General features: G+C 47.0%; 1 protein-coding gene across 1 annotated transcript in view; it reads left to right on the top strand.

The window, feature by feature from the left end:
* Window positions 1-18,217, top strand: part of GABRE (gamma-aminobutyric acid type A receptor subunit epsilon) — a 37,412-nt gene extending 19,195 nt beyond the window's left edge. Inside the window, exons 4-9 of the mRNA XM_062640525.1 lie at window positions 5,859-6,079; window positions 6,674-6,756; window positions 7,981-8,118; window positions 9,582-9,734; window positions 11,696-11,898; window positions 12,915-18,217. Of these exons, the coding sequence (XP_062496509.1) occupies window positions 5,859-6,079; window positions 6,674-6,756; window positions 7,981-8,118; window positions 9,582-9,734; window positions 11,696-11,898; window positions 12,915-13,208 (1,092 nt within the window). The 3' untranslated portion in view covers window positions 13,209-18,217. The remainder of the gene's footprint in view (window positions 1-5,858; window positions 6,080-6,673; window positions 6,757-7,980; window positions 8,119-9,581; window positions 9,735-11,695; window positions 11,899-12,914) is intronic.
* Window positions 18,218-19,236: the final 1,019 nt, after the last annotated feature.

Below are 19,236 nucleotides of genomic sequence, written 5' to 3'. Positions count from 1 at the left end.
AAGCCGTGACTGGAGACTTTGCAGTCGACAGAGCAGTTATGTACAGCAAGTCTTGTTTGAAGGCTCCTGGCACAAGCACAGGACGTGGTGATGGGTTTTAACAGCGAGTTTGTACTGTAAAAAGAACATTGTTTCAGCTGAGATTCCCTGGGCAGAGGTGAAAAACACTGAGACAAGGACAGCACTGCTGATGTTGCTGCAGAAGTGAAACAGATGGGAAGTTCAGTGTGTCACCTTGAAAACACAGATCATCAGAGCTCTGCTCCTCTTGTCCTTGGGAGCTCCCCTAGCCACTCTGGCATCATGTCCAGAAAGCTGCCTGGGGTCTGATTTAGGTAGAGGAGAGCCTTCAAAACATAACAAAACTTAGATCCTCATTCTTTCACTCTTTGTGTTGGGGGGACAGCCCAGAGCAGGGACACGGAGGCATTCACAAGCAAGGTGTCTCACTCATAGGAGAAGCTTGACGCTGCCCAACTGGTCTCTGAAGTGGTGAGTGTCAGGCGTTAGCATATGCTGTTAGTACACGTCCTCTCTGCTTGCTGCCTTTGAAGAGTGCTTGCACATGTCATGCTAGAAGCACGTTCCTGCCCTCAAGCTGTAGGGACAAGAAGTGGAACATCAGATTTGAAGAGTATTGTAAAACAAGGCTATTTTCTTTACTTTATTTATTTAGTCTGGAGAGTGTCTCCCGACTTTTTGCTATTACTGAGTGTGTTCCCTGGGACATGGAGCTCCAGGGGTTTGTCAGAGATGTTTGCATGCTGGGAGGGATGTGTGGGAGGCCGTGGAGAGGAAACTGCTCACCTGTGCAGGGGTATAGAGTTGTTGAATGCAGTTCTGTCTGAAGCGGGGATGCTTGGGCTGACCCCTGTATCGTAGAGGAGGGAAACTGGAGGAGAAGCTTCCTGGCTTTCCTTGGGCTGCATGGAGCCTCCTATCACAGCCCTTGAAATACACCCCATTCCTGGGTCTCTTCCAGTAACTCCTGAGGTCTCACTGACCTGCAGCATCCCAAAGAGCTTGCCTGTAATGCTCCTTTTGCTTAGCTCTGTGATTGACAGCATAGATCCATAAGATTCACATCAGCCCACACGGAATGCTGGCCATGCTTCTGAGAAAAGCAACCTGCTTTACTGTACTGCAGCGAGGGATTTGCTTGGAAGTGCAGAGGAAAGGGGCTATATGAATAAAACCAAAATCAGAACAATAAAAGCCAGAATGAGACTGGCTAGGACATAACCTCTCACTGTTATTTAGGATTTTTTCAAACTCTTTCTCCAACAGAGAAAAATAGAGGAACCTGTTTCCAGGTTCTGTGTTCCCTATTTGGAGGTTTTCTTGTTGCTGTTGAATACAAGTGAAGCTGTAAAAAAACACCTTGAAATCCTTAATTTTTTCCTATTTTAGGAAAAAATTTAAGACATCTTCATCTCACGGCTTTGCTTCTCTCTTGGGCGTTTGTCAGAAAGCTGAGCTCTTACAGAACACAGGGGAAGAAGCTCCTAGATAGAAAGGAGCCATGGGGTACCAATTCCTCTGCATCCCACTAGACGCACGCTTGAGAGGGGTCAGCTGAATTGCACATGCATTGAGCCATTTGAAAAGGTTCTTGTGGTAGTGCACAGCTCCAGGCTTGGTGTACAAGGTAACCTGAAAATACAAACAGCTAATTTCAAGCTGTGTCATGCTAATGCTGTGAGTTTAAGCTGTTAGTCTGAAACCAGGTAGCCCTTACTCATCTGAACCCAGGGTAGAAATTAGTCTAGAGTTCCTGGGACCAAATTCAACTGGAAATAACTGGTTGATTCCCAATATGTGTGCACATACACACAGAGGTGAGAGAAGAGGAAGAGGGAGGAGTGAACTGGGGCTAGGCTGGATGTTCTGGCTGTATTTGGATGTCAGGAATGGAATGGGTGCTTTGGGGCTGTGAAGGTTAGGGCAGAGTGGCTGAGGTGACACAGAGCAGGGCTTAGGGCAGCACACTGAGAGCACTGGTCAGCTCCAAACTCTCTTGTGCTGGTGACAGGCTGATTTCTGAACCTGTTCATTTTCCTTTGGATGGAAAATTTGGGGTTTTTCTTTGAAATTACTTTTCACATGGAAATTGCATGGCTTTTTACTTAAACTATGGCTTTAAAAATGAAAGGGTTTGTGAGTGCAGTAAAATCTTTTTGTTGTTGCTTTATTTTTTTGCTTCCAAGATGAAATATTCTTGTCAACTCCACATCCCTTTATTTCCCACAAATGCTCTTTTGCAGGACAGGTTTTTTCCATTAAGTGTTTTCAGATTTTGCCTTTTTTTTTGGAATTGGGTTTCCACCACCATCCATGCTGCCCACATGAGGAAAACAAGGGCTGAGCAGTGATGTGTAGCAGTGCTGTGTGATGACAGTGACCAAGGGGCCTAGCAGGGACATGCTGAAAGGCTGAGCTGGGCACGAACCCGCACAGCTAGCACCAGAACTGGATGAACTCACATAGAATCATAGAATAGTTAGAGTTGGAAAGGACCTTAAGATCATGATAGTATTTAGGATAGGCAGTGATTGCCGTATGGGTAGCTTGATTCATTATTCTGTGACTGAAATTTGATGTAAAACTGCATGCATGCCAACATGCGTGTGCTACCCCACGTGTGATCTAAATGGCGCGACCTAACTGAAGAGTGATTCCTCTTATTTCGTTAGCTCCTTCTGGTTGAAAACACTAAAAAAGCCCGTGCTTTGACAGAGAAGTTAACAACCTCCATGTGCTGCGCAGCAGATGGTACAGTAGGGTTGGAGGCGTATTTTACAATAACCTTTTTCTACACGGGGAAATTGAGGTATTGAGAAGTCTCTTTCTGATGCTTGAGAATGAATCAGGGGCAGACAGAAACTACAGGGGTGCAGGAAGTAAGTTTTAGGGGCTGAGCTCATCCTGCCAAATTTCAGCTATTCAGCCTTGATCAGCCTGGACTCTTGTAAGGTCAGTAAGAGTGGGAGGCACTTCCAGAAGACAGCTTGGGCTGCATTGTATTGGGATCTCCCTCCAGAAGTATGACCATAGGGAACCCATGGTCAAACACCTCCTATTTTAATCGGATATAAACAGCTAAGTGGAATCTGATTAATACTCAGAGAAAGGTCTGAGCACTTTGCTCCCCCTGCAGAGCCACAGTTGTGCAAGGTTCCCCAGCACCAATACAGACCTCACCTTGTGGGAGCAGTGCTAAAGTCTTCAGAAACTGGTTTAACCCCAGCCAGCAACCAAGGACCACACACAAACAGGGATGGGGGAGAGAACTGGAAGGGTAGAAATGCTCCCAAAGGCTGGAGTGTTCTTATATAAATCTTGCCTCAGATAATTCTGAATGAAAATACATTTCCAAATGCCAACGTTTCCCAATGGGTTCCTCACATACAGGCAAGGGAGCCAGCTCAGCTACTAAGTTCTTCCTCATGAATAGCTGTGCTAATAATAGCCTCTGAAATTAGATCAAACACCAGGACAGTGACAATAACAGCTCAGGTTTTTCAGAAGAGGTGAATGACTTGTGCACTACACCTTTTGCAAAGGCTGGCTATGAATGGCACAAGAGGAGCTCTTTAATGCTCATCCCTTCTGAAAATCTCCGCTTGACAACAAATACTAAACCCCTGGGATAGCTGACCCTCCACTCTCCCAAAACATTAGCACTGGTTATCCCAGTGCTGAATGCTGAACTTCCCAGCAGGACATCTAACCTGAGCAGCCACCCCAGAAGCAAGAGCTCACAAATTACTCCAGTCAGGAGTTAGAAATTGATAGTGGCATCTAACATGGATTTATAATTGCATTTTTGGTTGCTTTCCTCTACACCACAGATACTGCTTAGGAGGAGCGATATAAGCTGGTACTGGCTCAAACAGGGTTTTAGCCCCAACAGCTGGAAGCTGGCAAGGAAAAGAAAACAGCCCCAAACAGAATACAGTCAGGCCTCCCCATATATGTCATTTTCTTGGGCTGCCGTTACCCCATCTTGTCCCTGCTGTGTCAATGCTGATTTGCCCATCTGTGGGCTCTATTTCAGTGTTCACAGCCCCATGCATGCCTTCATCACTACATACCCTACATCCAAGCAATATCTAGTGTGATCCAGAGCACTAGAATGGGCTCTTCCCACCTCCTGCCCTGGGGTAGCGGCTATGCTTGTGCACTTGGCTTTGGGGGCTGCTGCTATCCTTGCTCAGTCTCCTCATGTCTGTTTTGAATGAACTGCAGGGGCAATGCCATCACTTTGAGCATGCTGCAACTGTCCCCATTTAGAGATATGTGAGGACCTCATCACTGTCACCTTTGCTCATGCCTGTGTCTAACCCGGGTGAAGGATCAGTCCAGAGAGAGACTTGGCTGCCTGATGGCAAATGTTCTTTTCTCATGATCTCATTCCTATGCAAGGGACGTTTTTGGTACCAATCACTCCTCGCCGGTTGGCTGACAATGGAGCGAGGGGGAGGAAAGTGAAGTGGGGAGTCGTGCGCTGCCCTGCTCTGCCTGCCCCAGCAGGACAAGCTGTCCAAGGGAGCGCGCTAAGAGCACAGCATCTATTTTAGCAGCATGGTTTGAGGAGTCGGCTCTGAACCAGCAGCAAGGGCAGCGGAGGGAGGGTGTGCTGCAGTCATAAAAATTCCACTGAGATAAATCAATAGATGGAGGAGGAGAATGAGAGGGAGAGATGGCAAAGTCAGACATTGTTCATCTCTGTCTGCAGGAGAGAGGGAGATAATGCCTCTGTGGTCATAGGGGTTTAACAGGAGTGAAAGGGAGCAAAGCCCAGGTTGGAGAAGAGCTGTCAGGAGCAGGTGACAGTGTTTATGATGAGCTGGTGGAAGTGGACCTGGGGGTCTGGTTCAGCCAGGCACTGAGTGCCACACAGGCTCTTGCATGGCACTAATTAGCACCTTCACAGGCAGATGAGAAAGAGGGTAAGGAGCAAATTGGCTTGCAGCAGAAAGGTGGGTTAATGAGGTGGACTGCTGCCAGCCCAATCCGGGCAGGAGCTGCCTCCCAGCCATGCTAGTTAGGGGTGAGCTTGGACACCCTCTCCCTCTAAAACCAAAGGTTCTCATTTTGTGGAAACTCCGTGTTCTGTCTGTAAAAGAACACGGCGCAACCTTGTTCAAGCTTTTGAACCGGTTGCACCAAGAGCTGGGTCCATAGCAGCCCCTGCCCCAGCTTCCTTTTCTAATCTTCAGCAAGGGGTATCTGCCCAGGAGCCCACAGTGCCCTGGTTTTCTGTATAAACTATTTACAGTCTAAGTCCTGCAGTAAGGGGTGGATTCTCATTAGCTTTATGCACAACACTACTATTGCTGTATGTACAAATTAGGTGTACAGAGCACTCCTGGGCTGGATCCTAATAACTAACAGAAAGAGCTGCCTGCTTGCCTACTCTGGTAAGCTGGTGAGCAGCTTTCCTTGCCTGTGTTTGAAAGGTGTAGCTGAACTTAGGGTTGTATTCAGCCAATGTCTACACAGTTCCTTCATGCCTGTGCTTAAAAAGAGTGTTTGGCTTGAGTTGTCCATCAAGAGGAAGCCCAGGCCCTCATTATATGGTCCTGGTTTTCCAGCCATGGGTCAGGCGAAACGTGCTATGGCTCAGCACACCAGTCAGCGCACAGTCTTTGGCTCTTCCCAAGTGTGCCATGGATGTCCTGACCCTCAGCTAAAGATGAGCCTGGAAATGTGTCAGTGGTCACTGACACCTTCTCTTAGGCTTAAAAAGCAGATGTTCTGACTGTAACTCCAGAATGGTGCCTGCAGAGCAGAGGACAGGGCTATGTTTTGCATGAATCCTCTCAGAAGGACACATTCTTCCTTCCCTTTCACAGGAATACACCATTGACATCTTCTTTGCTCAGACATGGTATGACCGACGTCTTCGCTTCAACAGCACCCTGAAGGCCCTCACTCTCAACACCAACATGGTGAGCCGCATCTGGATCCCAGACACCTTTTTTAGGAACTCCAAGCGGGCTGATTCCCACTGGATAACCACTCCTAATCAGCTCCTTCGCATCTGGAATGACGGAAAAGTGCTCTACACGCTCAGGTACAAGCAGCAGGCGCTGTAGCTGGCTGCTGAGGTGAGGGAACAAGGAGCTGGTCAAAGCAGAGCAGGTTTCCAAGTGGCCTGAGACACAGTAGTGGGAATGTCTCACAGTGCTGATGGGAGTAGATGTGCAGTACTGGTTGCAGAATGGGCTTCCTCTTCCCAGGATGAAGGCTTCCAAAAAATCAAACTGTTTTTCCATATAATGCCTAAAAAAGAGTTAAAGCTACAAATGGTTTCCTAAACCAAAGTCCTTTAAAAGTTAATGTTGGTCAGTCCATCTATTTCCTTCTCATAATAAACATTTATTTTTTTTTTCCTACAGATTCTCACTCCCATAAATGAATCTCAAAAACTTATCAAATAAAAAAGGCTTTTTGAATGTGAAAATTAGATGTTTTTTCTCACTTTAGAAATACCCAAACATATGTTTTGTTTTGGTGCTGTGTTGAAATGTTCCTGCAAACAGACTGATCTTCAACAAATTAGTGTTTCTCTCTCAAGGAAGCGAGAATTCCTCTGTCATATTGTGGTGCTGGAATCAAACCACCTTCAACACAAAATCTCAGTCTCCTCTCTCGCTTCCTCTCTCAGGTTGACAATCGAGGCTGAATGTCTGCTCCAGCTGCAGAATTTCCCAATGGACACTCACTCCTGCCCTTTGGTTTTTTCCAGTTGTGAGTATACATGTATACACATCCTGTGTAACATTATCTAGGTGTTCCTGCTCTGGCAGGGGGATTGGACTAGATGATCTTTTGAGGTCCCTTCCAATCTCTAGCATACTGTGATACTGTGTGATACTGTGATACATGTATTGTTTAAATAGCTTTAGAAGGCAAGTAGAAAAACCTCACTGGTGTAAAACTCTTTTGGGAAGACCATCCTCTCTTTTCCACCTGATCTTTATGACTCTCTTCTTGGACTGTTACCCACCATGCCCTGAAGCCTCCTCCCCCTCCTGGGCTAGCAGAGCCTATCTGCAGCGATAGATTCACAGCACCTCTGAGTGTCCCTTAATTTGGGTGGAAAGTTAAGGGTGATTATTCCACTGATCTTCTGGTCACTCCAGACAAATGGCATCCATCCTGCCTTGCATCTTCTCCCTTTCTCCCACCCTCTGAGGCAACAGCTTGGCTTTCCAGACCTCAGCTCAGAGCCTCAGACCTCTGCACCTAATCCCCACTTGTCTATTCGCATTAGCAGAAAGGGCTGTTGATGTTGGCACATCCCCACTGACAATTTTGCAGGGAGCCTTTCTGCACCAAGAGTTTCCTGTCCTCGCTCGTTGCTTGGAAAACTGGTTTAGTCATTTTAGCTCGGGTTCGCCTCTCCCGCTTCCCCTTGCCACTGAAGAGATGCAGCTCACATGGCTCTGAAGTGCCTCAGAGAGAGGCAGCATGCTGAGGAGATATCATCCCCTCATCTCCCACCATCCCTCGTTCTTTGCTAATTAACAGTACATGCCCCACATGCTTGATAATTAGAAACACACTTTTATTTGGCTGCCAAACTCTCGCTCCTTCCCTACTCTGAGGAGCTCTTCCGTAGGTGTCAAGGTCCCTGCTTCACAGTAGGTTTGTTTCTTTGCCAAGAAAACCAGAGCAAGGAGAAGCCATGAAGCAGCCTGCAGGAGCCAGGTCCCCTTCTCCATGGAGAATGCACCCTTCCTTTTCCATACATAGATCAATTTCTAGGGTGAGAGATACAGAGATAGTCAGAGCAGCCACAGCCGTGCTACCTCCCTTGTTGGCAGCTTTGTATTCTTGGTGTACTCATGCTTGAGAAAGGAAGGTAGTCATGAGGAGCAGTGAAGGTCCAATGAGCACCAGAAATACCTGCCTCAGTAAGCTGGAGGAACATGATGAAGTCTTTCACTGATGTCCTCCCGCTTTTCCCAGATGGATACCCACGTGAGGAGATCGTCTATCGCTGGAGGCGCTACTCCATTGAGGTCTCTGACCAGCGCACTTGGAGGCTCTACCAGTTTGACTTCACTGGCCTGAGGAACACCTCAGAAGTTCTCAGGACTGGGGCAGGTGAGGCAAAGGGAGCCAGCCCACAGAAACACCAGTGTGGTGGAGACCTCATGGCAGGGAAAGGAGTCATCAGACAGCTCCACAGTGGTGGGGAAGGAAGGTCACAATGTAGATGAAGGGATGGACCTTTGCTTGAGGGAGCAGAAGTGCTGGAGGTGAAGGGTGAGGTGAAGACTAAGCAGGGGTAGGACAAAACTACTGACTTATGAACTGTGACAATGCTGATGTGAATGAAGCTATCTCTAACTGAAGGGTCAGGAGAGAGAGGAGGCGGAGCTCTCTTGCTGCAGTATGTGCATACTGCATGATCCTGCGTGATGCTTATAATCAGAACAAAGGTGGAGAAATCAGAACTTCCCCCCTGTAAAATTGTGTGGGGTGAAGAAACCCGAGTTACGCTTGAAGAGACAGGAAATAGGCTGCATGTGTGAAGAAACCAGTGAATGGAGGCCCTCCGGTTCCACCTCCTCATAATAGCTCACATCCCCACTCCTTTCCACAGATAACAGAGGAAAGCTTCTTTGGATTCCTGCAGATGGGGTCAGCTCATATGTTTCAAGCCCTCTGAAGCAGCAAGTTGAGGTAGTGCTGCAGAAAGCTGCTGTTGCCAGCACCAGCAGCCAGCCTCTAACCAGGGTAGAAAAGGCAGCATAAACCAGGACAAGAAGTGGTGCAGTCAAAGTGTCTTGAATGCACCAGTGTCTGTCTGATGTTTGTAGTTCTCTTTTCCGGTAATTGCTTGCAAGCTCCATCTTAACCCTGGAGTTTCAGGTGGCTTTTTTCCAGTACTCACTAGGAGCCTCTGAAAAAGAGGGAGAACCTCAGCTGCAAGTTGCCAAATGAGCAATTAGGATGTACAGCACCACATGCCTTTTCCAGGGACAGAACTAGAGTCTCAATGGAAGTGATTGAAGGACACCTCCTTTGTCACAGCTCAGGTAGATAGTTAGTGAGCCAAACCGTGTAGCCTGTTACAGCTAAATAGCTTCTATAGAAAAGAAACCTTCACAGCAATCAGCTGAAGATGAATACTCACTGTAGTTTCTTCCCTGAAACTTGTCCAGTCTGTTTTTCAGTGTGCTTGGACACGCAGCCAGGACTGTACAGCCTGGTGGCCACATAGCCAGGCAGCCAGTTGGGCAACCACAAAGTCAGCTCTTCCGTTAGTCACAAAGACGTTAAGTCAGACAGCTACAGAGCCAGCCATGTAGCCACAGGTCCATTAGCCGTAAAACCAGCCAGCCACAGTGCTGGAGAGTCACTAAACCTACTGAGCAGGCCACACAGCTGGCCATGGAGCTTACAACCTGGGCAGCCACAAAGCCAGCCACAAAACCAGCTGGCCAGGCAGTTAAAACTACAAGAAAACCTCATCAGAAACACTCCAAATTCTGAAACTTTGCTGATTTTTGTGTTTTAGGAAGGCACGTTGTGATTCCAATGTCTCTGTTACTTTTTCCTAGGGGAGTATATGGTGATGACAGTTTCTTTTGACCTGAGTAGACGTATGGGTTACTTTGCCATTCAGACCTACATTCCCTGCATCCTGACTGTTGTTCTTTCCTGGGTTTCCTTCTGGATCAAGAGAGACTCTACACCAGCCAGGACATCTCTGGGTAAGAGACAGGTTGTTGCATGTCTGATGCTTGTTGAACTCTGCAAGGCTTGCAGACAGTGTTGAGGTCAAAAAACTCCTTAAGCGCTTTTCTGTGCCATTTTCTGGCATCATTCAGCATCCTGGAGGATAGTCCATTCTTCCGTCTTTGTATGTGTAACACTGTCGTCAGGCTCAACCAAATCTCCAGCTGTGCTAGCTTGGGCTACTGGATTATTTCAGGGTAGCACAGCACTCTCATATCTCAATCTGAGACCTGAACACAGCCTTTTCCAAGTTGACAATGAGGTATTTTCATGTACCAAAAGGAGAGGGAAGGGGTGAGCTGTGGCATTCCGATGCTGGCCAAAGGGCTCGTGTCACATGCGTGTGTTCTGCATTTCCTCAACCCTTTTCAAGGGGTCAGTGTAGGACCAGTGACATAAAGGCTGTACGGTAATGAACAAAGTTGCTCAGCTGTACCCACCGAGTCCCAGGATGTGGCAGCCCTGTAGGTACAGCCTTTCTCTGTCAGTCACACCACAGTGGGAGTCCAGGATGTGGCAACAGCTCTGCCTGTTGTTTAGATTTTCTCAGCAACCTGCGGTGGCTCTTTGAGACAGGAAAATGCTTATGTTGATTGAATCCTGCTCTGATAGGCACTAGAGAGGTCTTTACGAATATTTAATGCACTTCGGCTGTCAAGCTCTGCTTCCCAATGCTATCCTTCCCATCAGCCCTGCTGACTTTCCCTTCAGTAGCATTCCCAGCCCTGCCTGCAAGCCTCTGAGGGGAGGGAGGGAAGGAAGAGGAGAGGCGAGGGGCCTTCAGCATCAGGCAGGGCTGTTCAGAATCCATCCATTCTGACCATCTCTCCCCGCCTCCCTATCAAAATCAATTTCTTTGGTGGCCATGGATAGAGCAGGAAGAGGAATGGAGTGTCATTTCCAATGCAGATGAAGGAACGCTCTAGTCTGTGGCTGGGAAAGGAATGGACAGCAAGAGGCAAAATGTTCTGTGCAGCTGACACCCCTATGGTGGCTGACTCAAAAAACAAAGGCAAGTTTTCCCGGGGGGGCCATCTCTATGAGAAGGGACCTCAGCACATCAAGAGCGATGTATTCTCTACAGCATCCCTGCTATCCTTAATACAAATGATCCCCAGTACATTTCAAACCTGCCAGTCTATATTAAGGAGACGTAAACTGGACCAGTTCCATTGGCATTTCAAATATATGGGAAGTCACATCACATCTGCTAATGCAAATACAGAAGGAAAATATGTAAATCTCTTGCTATGCTGCCACCCTGAGCCATTCGGCTCACCCAGGAAAAGGTGGCAGGTTGGTTTACACGAATGCTAGAGAAGGAGGAACAGGTGGAGTTGCTGCTTCTTCTCCACATCCTAAAAAGCAGTGGATGATGGATCATGGTACCAGCACCGGATATTTTGTTCTGTGAGCGTTACTGCTGCTGCAAGAAACAATTCCAAGCCTCATTCAAGTCAAAAAAGATTCCTTATCATCTCCTCCCCACTTGCCCTCTACATTGAGAAATTAATAGATTGTGAAGAGCCGTCTCTGAAGAATAGTGACAAGTAGGTGGAAGGCTTATGGGTAAGAATTAGAGACCAAGGCGAGAAAGGGATCCTTGTGACTGGTGCTTACTACATTACCCTCCCATTACCAAAGCTTCTTTTCCTGTGTACAGTCTTAAGCAGAGTCCGAGTTCTTCGCTCCTTTACCAGTCCACATTGGTGGCCTGTGTGACGCCTGGGTTTTGAACAGCTCTTCTTCCGTAAGAGCATTGTTAGAGGGAACCTCACAGCCAGAGTCTTGCTGAGCAGAGCAAAAACGGGACCAAACAACCAGCAGAATTTCTCTCACACAGAAGAGTGTAAATGGGGATGTTTGGGGGGTTGGATGCATGTAGAAGACAGAAGTGCTCTACTTTATTACTAAAACCATCTCTTTTCTCTCTTAGGTATCACAACTGTGTTGACAATGACCACCCTGAGTACCATTTCCCGCAAGCACCTTCCCCGTGTTTCCTACATCACAGCCATGGACCTCTTTGTCTCTGTGTGCTTCATCTTCGTCTTTGCAGCTCTCATGGAGTATGCTACACTCAACTACCTGGTGGGAAACAAGAAACCAGTTGAGCACAACAACAGGAAAGCCAGGCTGGTAAGTCAAAGGGGCCAGCAGAGGTGGGTGCTGTTAGAACCTCAAGCTATTTAGAAATATCCCTCCTCAGCCTGCATGGAAATTGCTGATCTGGTTTAGTGCCTGACCCACACTGTTCATTAGGTCCTTGGACCACTCTGTGTGCTAGGTCTGAGTACCTGAAAGATGAGACACAACTAGAAAAAGCAGCTGATGATGCTCCCTTAGACAAGAAGGTCCCTGTCAGAGCCAGGCACCTCTTTGAAATTGCTGTAGAGCTTATCAGTATAGTTTATGATAATTCACATGACCAAATGTAAATGTCCACTTTAAGACAGGGTGATCCACGTTCTTGTTTTTATGCTGATACACAGAGAAGCAGAAACCTACTTTCTTTTATAGTCTGTACCTTGGAAGACCTCCTGAGTATGGGAATAGTGAACACCATGTTCATCATCCTCTTGAGATCTGCCCAAACTCATTGCAGGACTTCTGACACATCAGCTGAAACAGGCCTCTGAATTGAGACAGAACTGACACCAAAGACGGCCTCATTGCCCAGCATGGGTGGAGAGAACTCTTCTCTGAGGCTGATTATACATCTCTTTTCCTGGGCCAAGAGGTTATGAGTACATACAGACTTTCCCCAGCAATTTACAGCAACCAGAAGACACATCTGGCCTGTGTGCTGTGTCCTCAGAGACAACTGAGCTCAGGGGAATGAGGGAAGAGGCTAGCACTCCTGAAATCAAAGAGGTCCTGTTTCTGCACTGACTGTTAGTAGCAGATATGGGGAACCAGAGCAATTAGATCTGCGCTGACTAAGGCTATGTCCTAGGGTGCCAGGGAGGAAAATGACAGTCATGCAGGTAGCTACTAGTCTCCACAGTAGACCAAGGTAGTGATTTACAACCAGGTACATTGAACAGCACCTATGCTATGAACTGACCTATTGCCAAGTAGAGGGCTTTGGATGTCTAGAACATGTTTTCTTGCCTTTTCCTTCCCTTTAATTCACCTACTCCCCCCCATTACAGCCACCTACCTGTGCACAGGTGATGCCATCCTTTACCACCATCAACATCAACAACATCATGCACTGGCCTGCAGAGATCGAAGATGATGAGGATGAAGACCCTGGTTCCCCATGCTTGGAGGGAAAGGAATGTGAGAGGTTCTTCTGCTGCATTGAGGACTGTCAGACAGGAATGTGGCGGGAGGGGAGGGTTCGTATTCACATCTCCCGCCTGGACTCCTACTCTCGTGTATTTTTCCCCACCGCCTTCCTGCTCTTCAACATTGTCTACTGGATTGCCTATCTCTATCTCTAGCTGTTCTTTGTCGTCAGCTGGAATGGACTGGAGACCAGCAAGATGGGCTTCTCAAGGAGCATAGAGAACATCTCTTCCATTGTAGTAGATTGTCAGTCTGAACAATCCAACCTGGTGATTCCCTCTTCCTGCTCTCATCTCTTCTGAGAAGAACAGACAGCATTTTTTTAGCCTTCTAACATATGTTTTTAGAGAATCTACCCTTCCCCAAGAACCCTTTCTCCAGCACCACCAGCATTTTACTCCTTGTAAAATTGCCCCCCAAACATCCTGTTCCCATGTCAAAAAATAGGGATTTTGTCAAAAGCAAAACCCTTAATTTGTTTAATTTTCCCATCCAACCCATGGGAAGTGATGGTAAATGGAGTTTTCTGTATTGTTATTAAGACTGCAAAGGAAATAAAATAGATCTTACAGCTTCTGCACCACTTCCTCCAGAGCAGACTTTGTGAAGCTTGGGAAGGTCAGAAGGAAAGAAGTGTCTAAGAAGGCAGCAGTACAGCTTTTCCACAGTGGCTGAGCTTGGCTAAAATGTTTTGAACCTGCCCAGAAAGCTGACGGTGACACTTACGTGGATGGAGCGGCTGCAAGCCTCCCCGTAGAGTGTCGCATTCCTTATGGATCACTCCACTTGTTGTACCAAGTGGCACCCAAGGCATCCACCCACGGAGGAGCTGCTGATTCTCATCAGATGGTGGTAAAAAGCGCTTCACAAGTTTGAAGGGCCCATCTGCCTTACTGGTGGAGCAGACTCTTCGTGGCACAGAGTGACATTCTGCTTTGTGATCAGGACTCTGAGCACGCTATGCAGCTTACCTTGGGCAGAGCCAGAAGAGGGAGAAAGTCCTTATGCTAAAAAGACCAGAACTAGTCTTGTGAGTCTGTTGTGAGGTAGCTTTCTTTGGCCTGTTTCATGTGAACTAGGCCTTATTGCACCATGTGTCATAGAAGGGCAGTGCTCTCCTTCACAACAACACTGGTTGAAACCATCAGATCCCTGCTTGGTAGTAGCTGCTAACCTGAGAAAGGGGTAATAGAAAAGAGAATCTGATCTGCTACCAGTACTGCACCTACCAGTGGTGGGGAGAGAGCGTTCCTGCAGCTCCAATGTGTTTTCTTATGTCTGTTTTGGTTTTTCCATAATTACATAAAAAAAGAGACCACTAAACTGAATGGCTCTTCCCAGACACATCAATACTTGGCCATTTTCTTTCTAAAATCAGGAACTGGAGCAAGTCACCCTGGTAGATTTCAGGAAGGTCATAGTGAGATGGTTCCTTATGGTCCATCATGAAGGGATAGAGAAATGTGTAACACTATCTCAACTGGGAAGAAACTGCATAATGTAAAAGAGGAAACTCAGGCCCAAGGTCCATAATGTGTAAATCGGCTCCCCCCCCATTTATAGCAACTGCTGATGTGGGCCACAGCATGACCGAGAAGCAATGTGCCATTAATAGTTAGTGTGTAAATTACAAACAAAACACCCTTTTTAAAACCATCAGGCTTTAGAAACGACTAGTACTTCAAAGGCTTGCCACAGGAAGAAAGCCAGCATGGCTGCAGAGACAAAGTTAGGAAGGGCTGGCTCACTGCACAGCTAACAGAGGCAGCAGGTTTTACATGTTCTTAGAGAGCAATTTGATCTGGTTTAAAGATGCATTTTGACACTGTTAAATGCGAGCTGGATAATGAAGTGTCATGTTTAATTCATTCATAAATACAGCCTTACCTTAGTTCCAGAAGAACAGGTAGAGCACCTAATTAAGTATACAGTAGTACAGCACTCTGCTAAGTATAACCTAATGGGGTCAGACCAGCATAGCTCTGGAAGGGGAAACTGTGCCTGTCTAACCTGTTACAGTTCTTCTTTTAAAATACCAAGAAAGAGACAAAGGTTATCCAGAAGGATAATTTACTTAGCTGCTCCGACAGCTTTTGAAAGGATGAGAAGGAATTATGGCGGGTGGTTCTAACTAAGGAAATTGATTTAGCAAAAGAATTATTAAGGAGGTTCTAATTAGAGGAAATTAACTGAGGAGAGGGGGAAAAAGAATTGTTAAGGCGGCTCTAATTAGAGGAAATTAATGTTTTAGAGAGAAAGACACAGAGAGGGAGAAGTCTAAGAAAAGAATCAAAACCACTTCCAGACAAGAAGAGCTGCTGGGTGACAGCGCCGACTCCCAGCCAAGCGGGTTGATGTTCTGCTCCTGATAGCAAAGCTCTATTAGATGTAGCAACAGAAAAGCCTCCTATGACTCAACCAGACACCAACAGAGAGCTGGATTAAACAGGGTCCTGTGATCTCTGCAGGGAGCCAAAAGGAAAGAGCATCCTAGATTAAAACTGGCTCACGTGACAGATGCTGAGTGAAGCGAGTCTTCACATGTCAGAAGGCAGCTGGTAGCATGTGTGTGGGACTTGGCACCCTGGTGGCAAACCAGGGCCTGTGCCAAATACAGTCATTAACAGAATGGTGGCATAAAAGGTGTGCAGGCAATGCAGGCTGCAGAGCACAGGCAGCAAAAGGTGGAACGGGAGCAGCTGAGAAAGGGATGAAGGAAGGGAAAATTTAACATCCATGTGCAAAGGAGTCCAAACATCTGCAATTCACTGTAGCTCTGAAGCACTTGAGAAGCTTGAAGGACACAGATGATCATCATGGGGACCAGAGGACAGACTTCAGCAGCTTGTTGAAATTAGGTCTTTTAGAGAATCAGCCAGGAGAGAAGCAGGTTGTACAAGAGCCCTAAAAGGATGATGGGGACTTGGGCAAAGTAGACTTGAAAAATCATAAGATTTCACCAAAAAAAAAGATAAAGCCAACACACACCAAGGTAATTTAACCAATGGTGGAGGATTTGACAGAGGAAAATAGTGTAGTGTGGGTGGGAGCACAAGGAAGCTGATTACTAAGCCTGGGGAAGGAGGAGGGAGGGGGCTTTATGGCTTAGGGAAATCTGTGCCCATCATAAATAGCTCAATAAATAAAGGCATGCACAAATCCATCATGGTTTTAAGTTTCTACAGTATCTCAAAAAAAGGAAAGTTAAGAAAAGCCAGAAAGAAAAATCCACCATTTTGGGGGGAATTACTTTGCGAAGTCCAGGCTCCTCAGAAAAAGGTTTCCCTGCTTATAGCAGGGAATCCAGGGTACAGAGACATCCAGTAGCGGTGTGTGGCCCTGCACAGCAGGGCAGTGGGAGCTGAGCCCATTGATCCCCTCCTAGACCAGCACAGACCACTTGCCTTTCCCAACATGTTGTCTTTTCTGCCATCACACTGGAGTGGGTTGTGGACCTATTTCAGATATGACAAGTTCCCTTGCTGGTGGCCAGAGAGTGCCTGATGCTGGCTATCGTGGCTGATCCTGTAGCAGAAGAACACACATCCCAAGTAAGTTAGTGAACTTTGCTGTGTGGTCAGTTCCACTTCTTGCTGGACAATCATCTCTACAGCTTCCAGGATGAAGTGGATAATGAACTCATCTGCCACATCTGCCTTTAGGCTCTGCTATGGACACCCCCTTGGACATACGCACTGTTTCAAATGCCTTGAAAACTTCATGCAGGAGTATAATTTTTTTCCTGCAGATTGGAAAAATCTCTTTCCAGCTTTCTAGTATGAATCCTGTTGGATAAGCTGATTGTCTTCTGTCCTTTCGAGGCAGAGTGTCAGTCAATGAAGAGGTGTGAACTAGAAGCTCAAGTGCAGAAGAATTAGTTGTCCTGGTTTCAAGAAATACAAATCTGAATGACAGTGGAAAAAGAATCCCATTTCCAAAGGGAATAAACACCCCTTACCAAGATGGAGACAAACGCACCCAAAGATCCAGAGGTACCAAGTGAAGGATCATCACTTGTGGCAGAAAATTGCAGAGCCTGGACTGGTTAATCTAGCTTTTAAGGAGACTGAAGAAGACCTTCCCCAGAGAGGATGGATCTGGACAGGCTGGATCAATAGGGGAGGCCAATTGCATGAGATTCAACAAGGCAAAGCGCTGGGTCCTGCTCTTGGATCGCAACAACCCCATGCAAGGCTACAGGCTTGGGGCAGCATGCCTGGAAAGGTGCTCAGTGCAAAAGGACCTGGGGGTGTTTGTCAGCCACCAGCTGAACATGAGCCAGCCTGTGCCCAGGTGGCCAAGAAGCCACCAGCATCCTGGCCTGTATCAGCACCAGTGTGGCAGCAGGGCCAGGGCAGTGACTGTGCCCCTGCACTGGGCACTGGTGAGGCTGCACCTCGAATCCTGTGTTCAGTTCTGGGCCCCTCACTGCAAGAGAGACACTGAGGTGCTGGAGTGGGGCCAGGGGAGATCAAAGAAGCTGATGAAGTGTCTGGAGCACAAGCCTTATGAGGAGCAGCTGAGGGACCTGGGGGTGTATAGTCTGGAGAAAAGGAGGCTGAGGGAAGACCTTATTGCTCTCTACAATTGCCTGAAAGGAGGATGTTGCAACAGGACAAGAGGAAATGGCCTCAAGTTGTGCCAGGGGAGGTTTAAATTAGATATTTGGAAAAATTTCTTCACTAAAGGGTTATGAAGCCCTGGAACAGCCAGCCCAGGGCAGTGGCTGAATTACCATTCCTGGAGGTATCTAAAAGACGTGTAGATGGGGCACTTGGGGTGGTGGTTTAGTGGTGAATTTGACAGTGTTTGGTTTACAGTTGGACTGGATGATCTTAAGGGTCTTTTCTAACCTAAATGATTCAATGATTACATCTAGGTAATGATGGGGACTGGAAATTATGACTTCAGCATTTATGTTTTATAGGGTTTTTTTGGAAGATGCAAGAAAGTCAGGAAAAAGGTTGATTTCTCATTTCTTTGTCTCCAATTCCTATCTTCCCCCCCCAGATTATGCTGTGTAAGGGACCATTTTTAGACTGTATGCTCTTCAGGGCAGGGTCTCTCTTATTGTGCGTTTGTACAGGGACTAGTACACTAGGGGTTGATCCTTAACTGCGATTTCTGGATGCTACTTATAGATAATAAACAACAGTATGGACTACCTGTCTTAACCCCATGTCTATCCCCATGTAAGAAGGCTAAAAATTGTCCCCCCTCATGCCTGCCCCGATGGGGTTACTGTGGCTGGTTAATATTTTTATTTCCTCTGAAAAAATATCTTGTCAGAAAGTGGGGAAAAATGGTATTTTTGGGGTGCGTGGGGGAAGTTTTTTAGGGAAGGCAGAAGTGGCTTCAAATCAACACTGCTCCAAAGGAGTCCCTACCATTTAAAATCATTGTTTCTAAGGCAAGAGGAGCCCTTGCTTGGCCCTCAGTGTGTTGCCATCGTAAAGAAAACACCCATGTGCTCTGGGGTGGTGATATTAATATTTGGAGACTTCATTCTGGCCTTTCTTCTCCCCATAGTAATGCTGGCGACTTTTGGTGTGATCATAACCAAAAGGACAACCCCAGCTCTGAAGAAGGTCTCCCTCAATTTCAGCCTCATGCCCTCAAACTGCATGGAAAAGTGAAGGGCAGCAGTGCCTGCACAGCTGCTGAATCCAGCCCTAAGCCCACATGGCCACCGTGTATGTGACACTTTGAGAAGCGTTCATTAGTCATGCCTGATGTGATATAGAAATTAACTCAGGAGAGAGACAAAACATCTCTCCTTCAGCTGCCGCTCCCTCAAGCCTTGAAACTCCATTAAAATCTCCCCGAAACATCCCATTTACCAAAGGAAGAAGGAAAGAGAGCATTGATGCTAATGAAGGAGCCTCCTCCCAAGCACTAAAACCCCCACAAGATCACCCTAATGCACACAGCATCGCACCAGTCCCCCCTGAGGAGGCCTCACTGACAACATAGAGCAGGGCTGAGCCACCTCCAAGAGTTATTTCCTCTCATTAATCTTTCTTTCGGGGCTAGTTCTATGTGTTTCAGTCACCCCTGGTTCTCCGGACACATGAGGGCCCATGTCACTGACAGTGCCCATCCTGGGTCAGCTTCAACCATACAGGGTAGCAACAGACACCACCCCCCCGGTCACCATGGAAACCATTATGCCGGCGTTCAAAC

The sequence above is a fragment of the Pezoporus occidentalis genome, unplaced genomic scaffold (genome assembly GCF_034315485.1).
Source record: "Pezoporus occidentalis ecotype Australia unplaced genomic scaffold, CSIRO_AGI_Poc_V1 ctg65, whole genome shotgun sequence".
Taxonomy (NCBI): domain Eukaryota; kingdom Metazoa; phylum Chordata; class Aves; order Psittaciformes; family Psittacidae; genus Pezoporus; species Pezoporus occidentalis.
This window is presented reverse-complemented; position numbering and strand designations above follow the sequence as displayed.